Source organism: Aureobasidium namibiae (assembly GCF_000721765.1).
Source record: "Aureobasidium namibiae CBS 147.97 unplaced genomic scaffold scaffold_20, whole genome shotgun sequence".
Taxonomy (NCBI): Eukaryota; Fungi; Ascomycota; class Dothideomycetes; order Dothideales; family Saccotheciaceae; genus Aureobasidium; species Aureobasidium namibiae.
In genome coordinates, this window is record NW_013581189.1 from 90,131 (window position 1) to 106,543 (window position 16,413).

General features: G+C 50.7%; 6 protein-coding genes across 6 annotated transcripts; 3 read left to right on the forward strand and 3 right to left on the reverse strand.

The window, feature by feature from the left end:
- Nucleotides 1-20: 20 nt before the first annotated feature.
- On the reverse strand, nt 21-2,790 carry M436DRAFT_56002 (OPT superfamily oligopeptide transporter; the record flags this gene model as incomplete). Its single annotated transcript, XM_013568237.1, has 8 exons — nt 21-78; nt 130-410; nt 473-762; nt 815-992; nt 1,053-1,316; nt 1,376-1,657; nt 1,711-2,388; nt 2,440-2,790. The coding sequence occupies 8 exons, from the start codon at nt 2,788-2,790 to the stop codon at nt 21-23; spliced, it is 2,382 nt and encodes a 793-aa protein (XP_013423691.1).
- A 939-nt stretch (nt 2,791-3,729) lies between these two features.
- Nucleotides 3,730-5,548, reverse strand: M436DRAFT_20192 (uncharacterized protein; the record flags this gene model as incomplete). Its single annotated transcript, XM_013568154.1, has 2 exons — nt 3,730-5,163; nt 5,219-5,548. Coding segments are annotated over 2 exons (1,764 nt in total), but the record flags the coding sequence as incomplete, so codon positions are not given.
- A 420-nt stretch (nt 5,549-5,968) lies between these two features.
- Nucleotides 5,969-6,937, forward strand: M436DRAFT_67111 (aldo/keto reductase family protein; the record flags this gene model as incomplete). Its single annotated transcript, XM_013568259.1, has 1 exon — nt 5,969-6,937. The coding sequence occupies one exon, from the start codon at nt 5,969-5,971 to the stop codon at nt 6,935-6,937; it is 969 nt and encodes a 322-aa protein (XP_013423713.1).
- Nucleotides 6,938-7,637: 700 nt separating this feature from the next.
- M436DRAFT_56094 (MFS general substrate transporter) lies at nt 7,638-8,304 on the reverse strand (the record flags this gene model as incomplete). The annotated part of the gene is made up of 2 exons (XM_013568252.1): nt 7,638-8,046; nt 8,096-8,304. 2 exons carry the CDS (start codon nt 8,302-8,304, stop codon nt 7,638-7,640), a joined length of 618 nt encoding a protein of 205 aa, XP_013423706.1.
- Nucleotides 8,305-9,041: 737 nt separating this feature from the next.
- On the forward strand, nt 9,042-12,186 carry M436DRAFT_55586 (putative NRPS-like enzyme; the record flags this gene model as incomplete). Its single annotated transcript, XM_013568165.1, has 2 exons — nt 9,042-11,042; nt 11,092-12,186. 2 exons carry the CDS (start codon nt 9,042-9,044, stop codon nt 12,184-12,186), a joined length of 3,096 nt encoding a protein of 1,031 aa, XP_013423619.1.
- Nucleotides 12,187-13,341: 1,155 nt separating this feature from the next.
- M436DRAFT_67114 (uncharacterized protein) lies at nt 13,342-15,087 on the forward strand (the record flags this gene model as incomplete). Its single annotated transcript, XM_013568260.1, has 1 exon — nt 13,342-15,087. One exon carries the CDS (start codon nt 13,342-13,344, stop codon nt 15,085-15,087), a length of 1,746 nt encoding a protein of 581 aa, XP_013423714.1.
- Nucleotides 15,088-16,413: the final 1,326 nt, after the last annotated feature.

The following is a 16,413-nucleotide window of genomic DNA, read 5'->3' on the forward strand; positions in this document are numbered from 1 at the left end:
GCGTAAGTCTCTGTCGTTGATCACTCAGGTACTGGACAAAGATCATAGTTTCCATTGACATTGTTGCCCCACCAAGATCTGTATCGTGAATCAGCTAAGATAGAATACACCAGAGGCAGGATTACTCACGGGAAAGGCTTAGCACTTCCAGCAGCGCCAAATACTGCAAACGACAAGATGAACAGAGCCAAAAGACTAGCACCATCCCAGGCACCAGTGATGAGATACGAGTAATCCTTGAAGATTCGAGGGCGGTAGTTGCGCAGGTAGAACTGGGTGAAAAAGCCAGCGATTATCTGACTCAGAAGAACACAAGTCTGCGATTGGTTGTAAGGGATATAACCGGCGTATGCAAGCAATTGAGGCATGTTGAGGTCGTAGGTGGAGAACCTGCGAATTCTGGGAACGAACTGCAGTGATAAACATGTAAGCCAGAGAGCATACTAGACAGATCGAAGTAGTTGATACGTACGTGAGCGAAGATGCGATGGACGACGACAAACGCGGCACCAATGGCAACACCGTAGGGTACAACTGCATAGGTCTTGCCGGCCTTGTAGAGATACTTGGCAAGAGCCCATGAACTTGCGTTGGTGTTGTAAGACTGGATGGTTGCACCACTCCATGAAGAGTTACCATTGCCGTTTGCTAGAAGCTCGACATTATCGCTGACAATTGAGATCATGACAGCGTAATTGAGGAAGCCGCCCAGGATTGTACCGTAGATCTGGGTGATGAACATGACACGAGGAGGGATCTTGACTGTACACTGGGTCAGATCATGCTTAGGACGGCTTAAGTGGACAGTACTTACGATACTCTCCCATCTTCAGGTCGTTGGAAAGGTTGACAGTGTTGGTGATGACGTTGTGGGACCAGGCAGCGAAATACATGTTGCCAACGGGACGGCCGGGTAGTACCAGACCTGCGATCATCTTGGATAGGTTGTTGGTGGCAATACCATTACCGAAGCGTGAGTAGATCAAGACACTCTGCGTGGACATCGTTAGCTAAACATTACTAGAAAGCACGACCTGATCGAATGCACTTACAAATGGTGCAACAATGATACCGACGATCAGAGAGACAATATAAGCCCATACCGGCATTGTGATGTTCTGTGTGATCGCAACAACAAGGCCAAGGACGAAAGCGAAGACAAGAACACCCATGTACCACCACCAGGGAACTTCCTTATAGTTCTTTGCCATGTGAACATGATGTCTGTCATCGTACCTGCCAGCTTTGGCGCTCTTGTATGTACGCTTGATGTCACCGCCCCAGAACAAGACAGTGTGAGCAATGAGGGCTCCGATCTGACAACAGGATTAATTCAAGCACTGGAGCAGAAGAATTCGGCGTGCTGGTAACTCACTGCAGCGTTTGCCATGAACAAGGCGTAAGCGAAACTTCCAGTCAATTGTGGAATGCCATACTTTTGCAAGGCAGCTTCATCCAGAACACCGCCCACGAAGACTTTCGAGATAGGATACTTCTTTCCCTCCTGAGATCTAAGCTGTGTAGACATGAAAGGCTGTGACTTTGATCCCCAGGTGTCCGTGTAGTAGATGCCCAACATGGCCATCATACACACGAAGACGCCGATCGCAACATGCGTTTGGAGAACCAATGGAAGAGAAGTGTTGAAGGAAGTGATCTGTAAGTCTGGAGGTTAGTGATACTCTTCCTGAGCGGTGAAGTAAGTCTTACGTATTGCCAGTCAAATGACAGGTTGAACAATCCCAGACCTTCGTTATTGGTAGCACCACCGAAGAGGTTGGTTAGTACGGCGGCCTTCTCACCAGTGGCCTTCATTGAAGCCAGACAAGGTACAGAGACCGAGTTTAGCCATGGGAAAATGTATGCGGGGAAGAATTCGTAGATGAACATGCTGATGAAAGCATACCAGAAGTATCGCAGCGGTTTCGAGTTTTTTACTTCTTGCCAATGCAAGCCTTGCAGAGTTTTGACTGTGGGCAAACTACTCCAGTACACGGCGTCGACGTGCCAAACGGCGACAGGGCGCAACAGACCGCAGAGGCCATAGCCAAACAATCCAATCGAGATCATGGTTAAAACGACTGTTGTGGCACTGATGGGCAGATCGTAGAACAGATTTTGTGCCGCAAAGACCATCGAGACGGCGGCAGCGTTCGACGCGGAGGTAGCGGTGATGGAGCAGATAGCATGCTCTTTCAGACCCCAAGGTCCTGGGTTGAGGAAGACGAGTGCCGATATCCAGAACGGTGGCTTACTGTCGCCATTGTTTGCTCTCCATTTAGCCAAGTGGCGATCGCCGCGTGGGAGGAATCGAGCCCAAGCATTGCCGACGAAATAAGCTATGAGGACGATGAAGGTGCCTTGGATAGTGACTAGTGTAGGTTTGAACTGAGGTTCATCAGCATTCGCTCACGTCGAGCATTCGAAGTAGTTACTGACTGTGTAGATTTGGTTCATGACAGCTTGAAAAGCTGAGAGACATGACGCCAGGAAGATACCACGAAAGGTCACAGAAGGGTCACCGTCGTCGCGCAGTGGTAGAAGGTGGACTGCTGCATCGGCTCCGGTGACGATGGTATGATCTGGATCGTCGGCCTTGTCGAAGTTGTCGCTGGCGCTGTCTGGAGTAGTTGGCACAGCGGTGATCTCTGGTTCCAGTGCCCCTTTCTTCCCAGTCGCCTCACTGTAGGTCGGGGTCGCATCTTGATAAGGTGCGAGTTCATAGTCAGCTCCCGACGCTTGAGGACCATCAATAGGCTCTATCGAGACCTGGTTGACACTTTTCGTCATGGTGCAACTCGTGAACTCAAATTGCCGGGCTTGAAGAGATAAGAGTTACGAGGAGACCGAAGGCTATGAGAAGCCTTTATCCCTCTCCCTACGGTGTGTCTCTCAACATCTCATGATCGCGGAACTTGCTTGCCGTATTCGCCATTGTGCCTCAGGATAACGTATAGGGTGACCAGACATTGGAAGCGAGGATTTGTGCTTCGTGATAGGGCGTTGATGGACGTGATAAGAAAGAGGGTCCGGACAAAGGACCTTGATCGACAATTCAGAGCTTGCAACTTTGCTGGTAGGGCGTGATTCGATAGATGGCGTGCTTTAACCTCGGGTAATTAAACATTTCCAAAGCACGGTCGGTCGGTTTGCCTAAGTCAAGCCTGCTGCTAACCGGATCAAGAAGGTGTCTGCCCGGTGGAACCTGAGGATTTTTGATTGAGAATAACGACATATCGGAGAGTTATTGTTCAATCGTACGTTGGAGGTGTTGGTTGCTTGGATAGACGAGTATTTTCAGCACATCATTGCCGCAGACCTCATGTGTCAATCAAATTTTCACAACACCAGCATCAAGCTCAAATAAGCTTCCCGGACCAAAAGGCTTAGCGTTCTTGCAGAACCACACACAAGCAAGCAGATCGTAACGGAGACTTTGTTCCATGTCGCTGACCCCCGCTTGGAACAAAGACAAAGCCCGATTGTCTTTGGCGGATTGTTCTATGCTCAAGATCAATCTCGGAGTACTTCCGATTCGACGGTACTGAAGAGTAAAGTGTCGAGTTGCAACCACAATTCAGGGTCCAGAGGGAAGTCCATTTCCAACCCGTCCCATTGCCTTGCCTCAAGCGCCAAGCCTGCGCCTTCCGGTTGGCAATGATCATCTGCAAATCCCTCGACTGCAGCTCGTGTATAGTCGACCTCTGGTCTGTTCAGTATGCATTGTAGTTCTTGCTGCAGCTCTTCAAGAATGATACTATAGCGTAAGTTGGGTGCATTCGTATGGGTAGCTCTGGCCAGATGAGCTTGTACTGATTTGGCCAACTCGAACATGCTCGTCTCATCGTACTGGGTGGAGACAATGGAAAGGCGACCTTGTTTGCGCTGCATGATCCAGACATAGACGACGGTCAAGGCGTTGAAGGTGACGTACTGCGTGTTCCAGAATGCCGGGATGAGGTTATTGTCTACTGCGAGATCAAGTACTAGATCGAGGACGAATTTGGCGGCAGACAAGCATTTCTCGATATGCGGCTGCATCAGAGCTGGCTCTGTTTGTTGGCCCGAAAGTAGCGGCCTGGTAATGATCATGATGGCGTGCGCGCAGCCTATCTGTAATACCGTGAGTTGTCTACGAAAGATCGGGACCAGACTCGAGGGATGAATCCCGCCCGAGAGGAAAAGTGGTAGCTGCTTCTGCCATTGCTCGACTTCGAGGCCCAATCGTTGGGCTGTTGCGATCATGTGTTGATCGCGAGCAGGGTGAGCCAAAGCCTGCTCTTTCAAGGCTTCCTTGACTATGCGTGTGAGCTTCGCATGCATGACCGGAGCGGCTTGTATGCAGTCCTTTGGAATCGAGCGAGTTATCGTGCCAGCTGAGAGAAGGTCGCTGTCATCGACGATCTCGGGATAGCGTTGGTCGACATATGTATCATTGATGTAAGGAGGTCTTCCAAGCATGACGCTGAGGTATGTGTCGAGCATGTGGACAGCCCAGAAACTGCGTCTTTGGCATTCTCGGACAATCTTACTGGGCTCCCCGGAGGTCGGAGCTCTTGCTCGATGGATGCCTATGGACAGAGCGAGCTGGTATGTGCTGCCTAGGGTGTACCATGCTTGGTTCAACCGCGAGGTATTGAGTTGGTAAAGAGAAGTGGCCAGCCGCGCCTGAACAGATTCTAGACATGGTCTGCCAGCCTCGCTTGTTATCTTTTGTTGAGCCGCTTGATATAACGTCTCGCCCATACGCAGGTGACTGTCGTTTCTCTCGGCTTTACGTGACTCGGCTGGAGTCGAAGGGGGTGTGTCTATCTCACTGATCTCAACGTTATACAGACATGCAGTGGCAAGTACCATGAGTACGATAGCTTGGCGTATAGGCTGTGGACCCTCCTGATGCGAATCCTGTTGCTCGTGGTAGCGGAGTAGCCATGACTCGAAAGTCGGTCGATGTAGGTAGCGGTATGTTGGAGCCGCGAAATCGAAGTATCGGCTGGTCATAGCACTCGTGACATCTCGATTTGGAAGCTGAAGTTCGTTGGTGTTGGATAGAGCTGGAGCCCTCCTGTCACCGTATGCAAATATCGAGACTTCCTCTCTCGACTCCTGGTTCGGGTCAGACAGCTCTGCCATACCAAACCTCCGCCAGGCCCTCCGGAGAAACTTGTCAAGCAATGTCAGTGACCTTTTGGTGGATGTCTGAGGCATGGGGACTCACTGAAAAAGTGCTGGTTGGTCCCTGATAGCCTGCAGGCGTGATGCCTTCCCCATCTGGCGAGGCAGCTCGAGAAGTGTCGTTAGTGTTGAACGCGTCTCCCGGCCTCGTCACAGATACAGTTCGTCCTGGCCATTGAGATTGGGTATCTGAGCCAAGACTATAACTTGATGCACCAATGGCAAGATGATTGGTAGGTTGAGCCGTTTGGTGCCTTCCATGAGGGGTGATGTAAGTACAAATCAAGCCTTGCGAGACGCATAACGGACATGGCTGCTCGCCCGAGCACTTCCGCTTGCGTGACTTGCAACTATCACATGCGCGCTGAACCTTGCGTCTCTTTCCATCGCCGGCATCTGAAGCTGCATCATGACTCTCGCGACGTCGCCTTGCAGCAGTGACGCGTGAGTCGGGATGCGTTGACGGAGTGAGAGCCATGGTGGAAAGATGTTGCGGAAGATGCAAATCTCAAGTGGGGTAGTGATCGGTTGAAGCTTGCACGTGCGGGACTAGGCGAGAGTGGGGCAGCACACTCGACGGAACATCTGTGTCCGCATGTCCCGCAGCGTCCGCATCTTCCGGACATCTGGCGGAGGTGGAGGTGGAGGTGGAACTCCTTCCGTAGGCCATCAAGGTACCGAAGAGAAGATGTAGTTAGGATCTCTGGAAAGTAATCCAGTACATAAGTAGTCGAGAGCCTCTCTCCAGACGATCTGCCGCACCATCTCACTACCTATCTACCTACCTACAAATATGCTTCAAGAACACTTCACGCTCAACACCGGTGCAAAGATTCCCGCCGTGGGCTTTGGCACCTGGCAAGCCGCTCCCAACGAGGTCGAACGCGCTGTCGAGGAGGCTTTGAAGCAAGGATACCGCCACATCGACTGTGCTGCAATCTACCGAAACGAGAACGAAGTCGGAGCTGGTATCAAGAAGTCGGGAGTCAAGCGTGAAGACATCTTCATCACTGGAAAACTATGGAACACAAAGCACAGACCCGGAGACATCGAGGCTGCCCTCGACAAGTCCCTCAAGGATCTCGACACCGGTTACCTTGACCTCTACCTTATGCATTGGCCGTGTGCATTTGCTCCCGGCGACAAGTTCTTCCCTCTAGACGATCAAGGCGTTTTCAAGCTTGACAACATCGACCCAGCAGATACCTACAAAGGCATGGAGAAGCTTCTCAAGACCGGCAAGGTCAAGGCCATTGGAGTGTCAAATTTCACCATCGAGAAACTCCAAGACCTCTTGAGCAAGACATCGGTGGTCCCTGCTACCAACCAGATCGAAGCACACCCCTACCTTCAGCAACCCGACCTTCTCAAGTTCTGCCAAGACAAAGGCATTCTCGTCGAAGCCTACTCGCCTCTCGGAAACAACCAGACCGGGGAGCCACGCACAGTCGACGACGCCAAAGTACATGAGGTCGGAAAAGAGCTTGATATGGACCCTGGAGTTGTGCTTGGAAGCTGGGGCGTACAAAGAGGCACAGTTGTTCTGCCAAAGAGTGTCACCCCTCACAGAATTGCTTCAAACCTAAAGGTCAAGGAGCTGCCCACCGGAGCTTTCGACAAGCTCAACGCGCTGGAGAGACACAAGCGTTTCAACTTCCCAGCCCGATGGGGATACGATATCTTCGGTGAGAAGGGCGATGAGGCAGTGAAGAAGATCGCACAAGAAGCTGGGGAGGAGAACAAGACAAAGTTTGTGGTGTAGAACAATACCTGAGAACACATAAAAAATGCATGAAATCTCCAATAGACCCAATCTCAAAAAAAAACACATCTCTTCCAAATTCTATGACCTTCTTTAACAGTCGAGATGTCTTGGACCCTTAGCGCCTTCTGGCAGCGGCGGATTGAATCGTTCCATGGCGGTTGGCGAGCAGTAGGATACCCTGTACAAGCAATTTCGAGTCGATAACGATAGCACTGCAGTATGATTGACTGGTATGGCCTTTGTTATGGTTGAGTAGTTCTTCGTTGCAACGACAGTAGTGCTGGCTGGTAGATTGGGTTGAGTAGGAGCTAGCCGAAGGAGATATGTTGGAACACGTTGTCCAGATTCAGATGTGCTCCATGGAGGTCTTGACCTGGACGTAAAAGCTAAGTTTATCGACTTAACAACTAGAATAGTTATTACTATAGCTTCTGTAAAGTTAAACATCATACTTACAGCACAGTACTGGAAAGTTCGAGAGTCGATACTACAATGGGGATCCGACATCACTTTGCACTCACAGTCAAATGCAGACTGTAGAATCAGAGCATTATGAGGCGGATTGTTCGTTCACAGGTAATGTGATACACGATAGAGTGACAAAACAGCTTGATAGAAATAATAGGTTGTACTATAGAACAAAATACTCGTAAAACATCATATCCCTTCGCGTGAGATTGGGGCCTTTCACCCCTAATCATATGTACAAAGTTCGGCGTGGCCCATCATCTACAGCTTGTATTTGAACACCAGGTCTGCCACCGAGACCGTCCATCTTTGAGATAGCGAAAGCCAAAAGACCTGAACAGGCACCAGAAAGAGCGGAAGCACAGTAGAAAAGCGCAAGACGAGTTTGGACTTGTCTCTGTGCATACCAATGAGTGATCAGGTACACGGCGCCTGGGAAGAAGCCTGCTTCCGCAATGCCTAAAAGCACTCTGCAGACCATAAGACCGGCAAAGTTCTTGACAAGACCAGTGAGGGTCATGATGGTACCCCAACTGACGACGAGCATGCCGATGTAGTGAGAAGGGCGCTTGAACTTCTTGAGCAGGACATTGGAGGGTACCTCCAGCAGAATGTATGGAATGAAGAAGATGGACAGACTGTGTTGAAGATCAGCTTACGATCATCAGGTCGATTCGATGAACATACACGATGTTGTACTGAATGCCAGACATGCCAAGATCCTCCATCATGCCCTCAATCTTGGCATTGCCGATGTTGGCTCTGTCAATGTGAGAGAACAGGTAGAGTACAGCAAGAACAGGGACAAGTCTCAAGTCGACTTTCCTGATCATGGCCTTTCTCTGATCCTCGGGGAAATTCTCGTAGAAGTCGGTCTCTTCATGGGTGAGGCCCATGCCAGCATACTTGTTGTGTTCATAGACGTTAACTTTCTCGAGATCCTTGGAGATCGAGGTTGACGATCCTCCGTCATGCTGGGTGCTTAGATGTTTGGACATGTTTGCTGAAGGAAAAAACAATGCCTCGATGAGGTTTCAATGAATTGATAAGGAAGAAGCGAACTCCTGTGAGATGATAATAGCGATATTGGTGTCTGGGGCAGCAGAGATATATCTGGCAGATGGAGGCGCCCTGGACTCGATTGTCCACTTTCAGACACTACTCGGTCAATACCGGATACCTGCCGTGCCCAGCAACCCCGCATGGGGTCCCCACTGGGGATGAGAAAATCTGGAGCCACTCTGTGTGGGATGTCGAAGATAGGGCTTGGGGGCTGAGCTCACATCCGCACCAATAGGAAGCACCAGAGTCAAAATTGACGTTGCACTCGACTCAAGGTCGGCGTTGTCTTGTATCTTCCGCACAACTTCCGCAAGTAAAACGTTTGCGGAAGCAGACTGCTCAGCTGACAACGCCACTGTTTTCAACTTCCGCTCTCCGCTTGTACCCCCCGGAAGTAACGTTGATCGGTACGTAGCCGGAGTCTGGTCGTGCCGGTTCCACGTCGCAAAGATGCGTTTGTATATATGCCTTGAACACTGTCAGGACTGAAATCTTGCACATTCATACTCTCAACCACTCAATCACTTACCTCACAATGGCCGACGTACTCTCCCTTTCAAGCAGATCCGGCATGCTTGACAGCAAGTATTCAAGCATAAAAGTACTGGAAACAAGAAAGCAGAAAGTTCTCCCTGCGAATACACAGACACCTTCCACCGTCGACGAACTTGTTAGGTTGAGAGCTTCGCAAGAAGGCAAAGACGCCCCTATCATCGCTTATCCTGAGCAAGGCACATCCTACAACGATTACACACCTAGCCAGCTGGACAGATTTGTTGAAAGGGCAGCATCGTTCTACGCAACCGCCATTGCGCAAAGATGGACATCAGATGATCCAGTGCAGGTCATTGGACTCTTGGGTCCCTCAGACTTTAGCTATCTGGTAGCTTTCCTAGCAATCTCGCGACTAGGACACTCAGTTCTGCTGCTTTCAACCAGGATAACCGATGAAGCTCATGAGTCTCTCCTGTCGACAACAAAAGCCACTGCACTCATCTATAATGAGGCTTTCGAGGCCACCGCTTCTGCATTGATGAGCCAAAAGCCCGGTTTGAAGATCATGCAGATTTGTGACACCACATCTTTGCCTACCACGAGCAACAACCTCAAGCCTGCGAACCTGGACGCATCGAGAGAATCTCAGAATATCTCCTTCATAATTCATTCGAGTGGTTCGACAGGTCTTCCAAAGCCAATTTTCCAAACACACAAGGCTTCGCTGTATGCCTATTCACAACACTTCAACCGCGTTGGCCATATCACTCTGCCGCTCTACCACAACCACGGCATCTGTTGTCTTTTCCGAGCGATCTGGGCTGGCAAGAAGATCTACATCTACAATGCTAAGCTGCCTCTCACATCTCAGCACTTGCTTGCGACGCTAAAAGAGCATCCGGATATCAAGATCCTGTACGCTGTTCCATACGCCCTGAAGCTTCTCAGCGAGACCGAGGAAGGTCTGAAACTGCTCAGCGACCTCGACATCGTCATGTTCGGCGGATCTGCATGCCCTAAGCCTATCGGTGACAGACTTGTTGACTCTGGTGTCAATCTTGTGGGACACTATGGTGCCACGGAGCTCGGTCAGCTCATGACTTCGTTCCGTAATCACAAGGAAGACAAAGGTTGGGATTGGCTGCGTGTGGGTCCCAACTTGGAGCCATATCTCAAGATGGAGGCCCGGGGTCCCAATCTCTTCGAGCTGTGCGTCATGGAAGGCTGGCCTTCCAAAGTGGCGACCAATTGCGACGACGGTTCATACGCAACCAAGGATCTCTTCGAGCCTCACCCTACTATCCCAAATGCATGGCGCTACTATGCTCGTCTGGACGATACATTGGTACTTGAGAACGGCGAGAAGGCAAACCCTCTAATCGCTGAAGGGGTCATCCGACAAAGCGAGCATGTAGCTGAGGCCATAGTCTTTGGTGCCAACAAACCTCGACTTGGTGCATTCGTAGTCCCCTCTGCTACAACACGACTCTCGGACGGGGCTTTGTTGGATGCAGTCATGTCTTATGTCAACGAAGCCAACCAAGTTGCACCTTCATTCGCCTATCTATCGCGGGAGATGATTAAAGTCTTGCCTCGCGACGTTGAGTTCCGTAAGACTGACAAGGGTACTGTCATTCGCGCCGCTTTCTACCGGGACTTCTCAAGCCAGATCGAAGCCGCATACGCCGATGAGCAGTCAGGAACTCTTGTACTTCCCAAAGACGATCTGCTCGAGTTCCTTCGCAAGGAGTTCTCTCAGAGAGTCCAGCTCAAGCAAGGCGAGAGCTTCGACAATAACACAGATCTTTTCAGCCTTGGTGTCGATTCTCTTCAAGCTATTCAAGCAAGGAGTAACATCATCAAGACGCTCAAAGTCCAGGCGAAGGACATCGGCAGAAACTTCGTCTTCGACTTTCCCACGCTGGACGAGATGGCTAATGAGATCCTGCGACTTCAACATGGTGCACCCAAACGAGTGAAGCTCAGCGTTGAAGCGCGCATGGCCGCTATGGTCGAGAAGTATGCCGTATTTGAGCAGCATAAGCCAGTCGACAAGCCAGCTGATGGCGCATATATCGTAGGTACATCTCATACTCTCGTGACCAGCTCCAGCTAACACCTCGAAGGCTATTACGGGTGCTACAGGCTCCCTGGGCGCACATGCTGTCGCCATCTTGGCAGCACAGCCAACCACGAAGAAGGTTTACTGTCTTGTCAGGGCCAAGGATACCGAAGACGCTGATGCAAGAATTCGCCATTCTTTGCGCGAGCGCTGTGTCCTCGACAATCTTTCTGAAGCTGCTTTGTCCAAGATCGTCGCCTATCCTTCCGACTTTGCTGACGAACACCTCGGCCTTGGTTCCGAGCGATATGAAGCAATCTCGCAAGATATCACGCACCTAATCCATTTGGCATGGTCTGTCAACTTCAACAAGAGCATTGAGAGCTTCGAGGCAGACTGCATCCGGGGTGTTCGCAATCTCACGACACTGTGTTTGCGAGCCAAAAGACCTCAGCCTGCGGCTTTCAACTTTTGCTCTTCGGTCAGTGCAACGGCCCGTACACCCGGCGGAATCGTTCCCGAGGCCCTTCCTAAGTCCTTTGAGTATGCACAAGAGATGGGCTATGCGCAGTCAAAACTGGTCGCCGAGAACTTGTGTGATCGTGCTGCCAAGCAGACCACCATGAAGTGCCGCGTCCTGCGCGTTGGTCAAATCATTGGCGACACTTGTCATGGTGTCTGGAACGAGACAGAGGCGATTCCGCTAATCTTCCAGTCTGCAAAGTCGACCGGTGCATTGCCTGCACTCGACGAGAACCCAGCATGGCTTCCTGTTGACATTGTCGCGAATGCTTGCACTGAAATCGCACTCAGCAACGCAGACAGTGGTGTCATGAACATTGTCAACCACAACTCTTTCCACTGGACAAGGGACTTGCTACCTCTTCTCTCCCAGGCCGGTCTTCCTTTCGAAGCAGTCAGCCAGCGTGAGTGGATCCGACGTCTTCGGTCATCCAATCCCGACCCATCTCAGAATCCTTCGGTAAAGCTTGTCGACTTCTTTGCAAACAAGTACGATAACGACAAGCCTCGCGAATCATTGAAGTTCGCAACAGACTCTGCTCAACGTCATTCTCCTTCCCTCACGAGCGCTGGTGTCATCGATATCGACATTATGCAGAAGATTGTGAGCTATCTCGAGGCAAGATATACACAGTAAAGTGAATCTTGTTGGTGGCGCTGGCGTCGGATTCGGTTCTGGATGCATTTTCAATTTCCAGACTCCTCGATGAGTTCATTGAGACCAGGAGAGTAGATTTGAAGGTTTAGCGTAGCATAACAATAATCACACAATGTTGTTCCAATGCGCGTGTAACACCAATGCAAATGTGAGCTGTCGCTTGTGCTCATTCCGTGACTTTGGCGTACACTGCAGCACCACGAGCGTCTCGTCAAACCTTGAGAGCGAGCGTTTCCTTCATCATCTCCATGCCATACTTTTCGTCTTCCAAGGAGTATGCTGGTTGCTTTCTCTGTAGTCCATCGCACGTGGTATTTGTGTTCTTATCTTTTGGTTTGGCTGGCAAAGACGCGCCGCTTTCGCGCGCAAAGGCGTCATGGAGGTGGGGGTCTCGATACCGGCGCGTCGGAGTCTGGTCACACAGGCCCCCACACATTGTGGATCCCCTCCCTGTTCGTTAGGTATGCTTCTTCCCCAGCCTGTCGACAACCCACGCTCCGTCGACGCAAACATTCAGAGCACTCGCCATTATCTCCCTGGTCATGCCTGCCGGTCATAATCTCTGTAACATGGATTTCTAAGGCACAGTCGAAGCTCGCGACTGCGAAGGATCGAAGCACGCCCCTCAGAGTTATTTAGCGTCTTCTCTTCTCGTCAATCTACCTTTCGGTCAACTACGCCATTGACGACCCCACCTGTATCCCCTCTTTGGCACAAGCTCAGTCGTATATCTAATAACAGATCACCCTTCTTCCAAAGAGGAGCAATCCCGCGCAGAGAAGCTCTGTTGGTGATTGCGGCATGAAATCCGAGCCAAACTCGATGTGGGATTCGGAAGGCTGAGATTAATGCCGCTGTATAGCCATATTGCCATGGCGGAGCAAGGCCCCCCAGCCTCAATATGCAGTGCACTATACTATTAATATCAGTTCGCGATAGGCTAGCTACTACACTCTCGAGGTCGCCGACTTGAATTCTATGGAAAACCGGGCATAAGGCCGCATCTAGCTATTTTTGCTTGACCATGTAGGTCTGGATTTTTCCTGTCTATTCTATCTTTTCCTCTTTTCCATCTCTGTACATTTTGAATCCATTGAGATGTCTGCGCTCGTCCATTCACGCCCTCGTACAGCCATGGCCACCGCGATACTGTGTGCGATACGCGTCACCACGGCACAACAAAATCTTGCGGTCAATTGGAGCTCGAACACTTATGGACCGGATGGACCATGGAATGCGATAACCATCAATGTGGGCGGAAATCAAAACAGCACTGATATCGAATCGGAACAGGTCTCAATAGACCTTCTGGTGGGCAGCTATTACGCATCATACATACCATCGAGTTCGGCTTGTCGAGCCTACGGTCCCCAATGCGGTAACGGAGGAGTGTGGGATCCAGACACAATCCCCATCAAACAACCTCCGCCAAATATCTGGGATGCACCTTCTTTCATCAACATCACCGGTACAGTCTACCCAGGTGCCGTTACCATTGGCACTGCAGGAAAGCAACAGACCGTCTACGATGTCGATCTTGCTAGTATCGATACCTTCTCTGTCAAGTATCCGAACGAAGTCACAGCTGCTCCCGAGCTTGGTTTCTTTGCACTCAACAGCGGCATGGACAAGGAGATCCGAGCTCTGAGCGATGCTAAAGGGTCTGAAGATCCATGGATCGTCGCTGGCTCTCTCTACAACCAGTTCATCATACCCTCGTACTCCTATGGCTTGCAGATCGGATCCGCAGCTTTGAATTATAGCGGCTCGCTCGTTCTCGGCGGCTATGACAAAGGACGGATCATCGGACCTTACACGAGTTGTGCCGGGTATATGACCACATTGCTGGATATCACAATGGATGTCGAGACCGGCCCGAGCCCCTTCTCCTTTGGCAACGCATCGAAGCTTCTCACCAATGTCCTCGGACAGCCAAGTTCGCTGAGCGTGAAACCGGATCCGATGCCGCCAGGTCTCCATCTCCCTGCTCAAACATGTTCAAATTTAGCTCAGAAGCTGCCAGTCTACTATGATTCAACGACCAACTATTACCTTTGGAATACTTCTGATCCGTCTTATGAGCAGATCATCAATTCTCCGGCATACCTAGGTTTCCAATTCACTCCGGCTCCTGGCGATGAGGCCAACGTCACGATAAAGGTCCCGTTCAAGCTTCTCAATCTCACCCTCACGTCTCCGGTCGTGACTCGTCCAGTGCAATATTTCCCGTGTATTCCATTCGATCGCACGCCTGCGGATCAATGGCGTCTCGGTCGCGCTTTCCTGCAAGCTGCTTTCTTAGGATACAACACCCACACAAACACAATGTGGCTCGCTCAAGCTCCCGGACCGGGAGTCGCGAATGAAGGACTTGGACTGGAACCTCAGGACATCGCCAACAGCGCGACAACGCTTGAGGTCTATAGTGACAAGACTCTGTTCGCGGACTCCTGGGCGGGCCATTGGACGGCAACAAAAGCTACCGAGGCCTCCAACTCAACCTCTTCAGCCCCTGCAGACCCAACATCGACGACCACAACAAACGAACACCAACCCGGCATTTCTGGCGGTGCAATTGGAGGAGCGGTGGTTGGTGTTGTCGCGGGCATTGCAATTATCGCCGCAATCATCTTCTGTCTGGTCAGGAAGAAATCAAAACAAAGCACACTCCAACAATCATCAGATGAAGGATTGGAAGACACCGAAATCGGTCCGGAAAGAGGCTTTCGAAAACAACAATCGACAAGTGAGGGCTACACATTTCTCGAAATGCCAACTGATCATGAAGTGGAAGAGTTGCCGAACCATGCAGAAAGCAAAGAATTGCCGACTAGCATGAGGGTATATGAGCTCGAATCGCCCTTGAATACGCGTCGTTGATCCGTAGGCTTGAGTCGTGTTTCTTTCTACAGTTAGAGGGGACTGTGGCTTTTCTTCTGGGAGTTATGTGCTAGAGGCTAGATTGATGGAGTCTAATGATTTGGAGAAGTTTGGTTAGAGTATACAATCACACGTAAGAAACACGGTGTTCGTACGTAGATTATGCCTCAATGTTCGGTTTCTCCTGTCCAACATTATCGTCTTCGATGCGCGGATCTTTGCTGGGATCTTGCGTGCATGTTTGATTGCTTTCGCTGTTGAGCGTCTTGCTCAGCCCCAGCTGAGTTCACGAGAGCACAATCTTGAGAACAGTCCGCGCAAGCTGGTTCTCTCGCGAGTGAATCTAGGTGACCGGTGGTCATCGGGATCGTTACTGGTGCCAAAATTGAACAGTGTCAGTTGACGTCGCAAGATAAGGAGGTGAAAGACGGAAGACGTGTCGAAAGCACGCGGTGCTCGGGCATGACATCAGGGCTTGGCCGTCAGCCGAGGCCACATGTCTGACAGGGTGGTACCTGACACAACAATTTTCGAGACTCTAAAACTTCAGGCCGCAACGACGAGGTCAATATCTCGACTGTGTGGGCTCATATACTTCTTGACTATTCTTAGAGTAGCAAATCATCTACCTTCGAAGTATCAAGTGCTTACTCCTATAACACGTGAAGTTATCCTCGATTCGCGATATTGTTTCAAGCTTTGTCCAAAGGACGACTCCATGTATACATCTATACCACGACTTTTCTGCTCGAACCTGGATCAATGAAAAATGACGTATCACGGATACCATAAGCGTCATGATTACAGAAGAAGCAAGTATTTTCCTCCCACTTTCGACACGCGCTGGTGCTTTTCGTCGTAGCATATACTATACAGTAATGGCGTCGATACGCGGGGCTTTCGCTATCGCTCTGTTCAACAAGCTCCCATCCATCGATACTCTTGCACAAGCGCTGTGTCGAGAACCAGAGAGACGACCCATCGGCCGCATTACCCCTACAAAGATCGCCGCTCAGACATTTCGCATGATAGCACGATGGCAGTTCGTACGCACGTAAGTGGAGAGCAAATGCGTTATGTGGTTGTTGATTCTGGCCCGGCGCCTCTCCGCTTGATAGCGCAGCCTCGACCCAGCAGAACGCCTCCATCTTCCCTTCCTCATTCTCCTGCCAGCAACTTTTTCCCTTCGCCATCAAGGTCGGTCCTGATCATCAGAGACAAATCCGTCATCGGCGTTTTCCATCCGAAGATCAAGTTCTACCTTTGGAAGCAGAGGCAGGCGTGCCTGACATCAGCCACGGCTATACTCACCGTCTTCATTTCCTG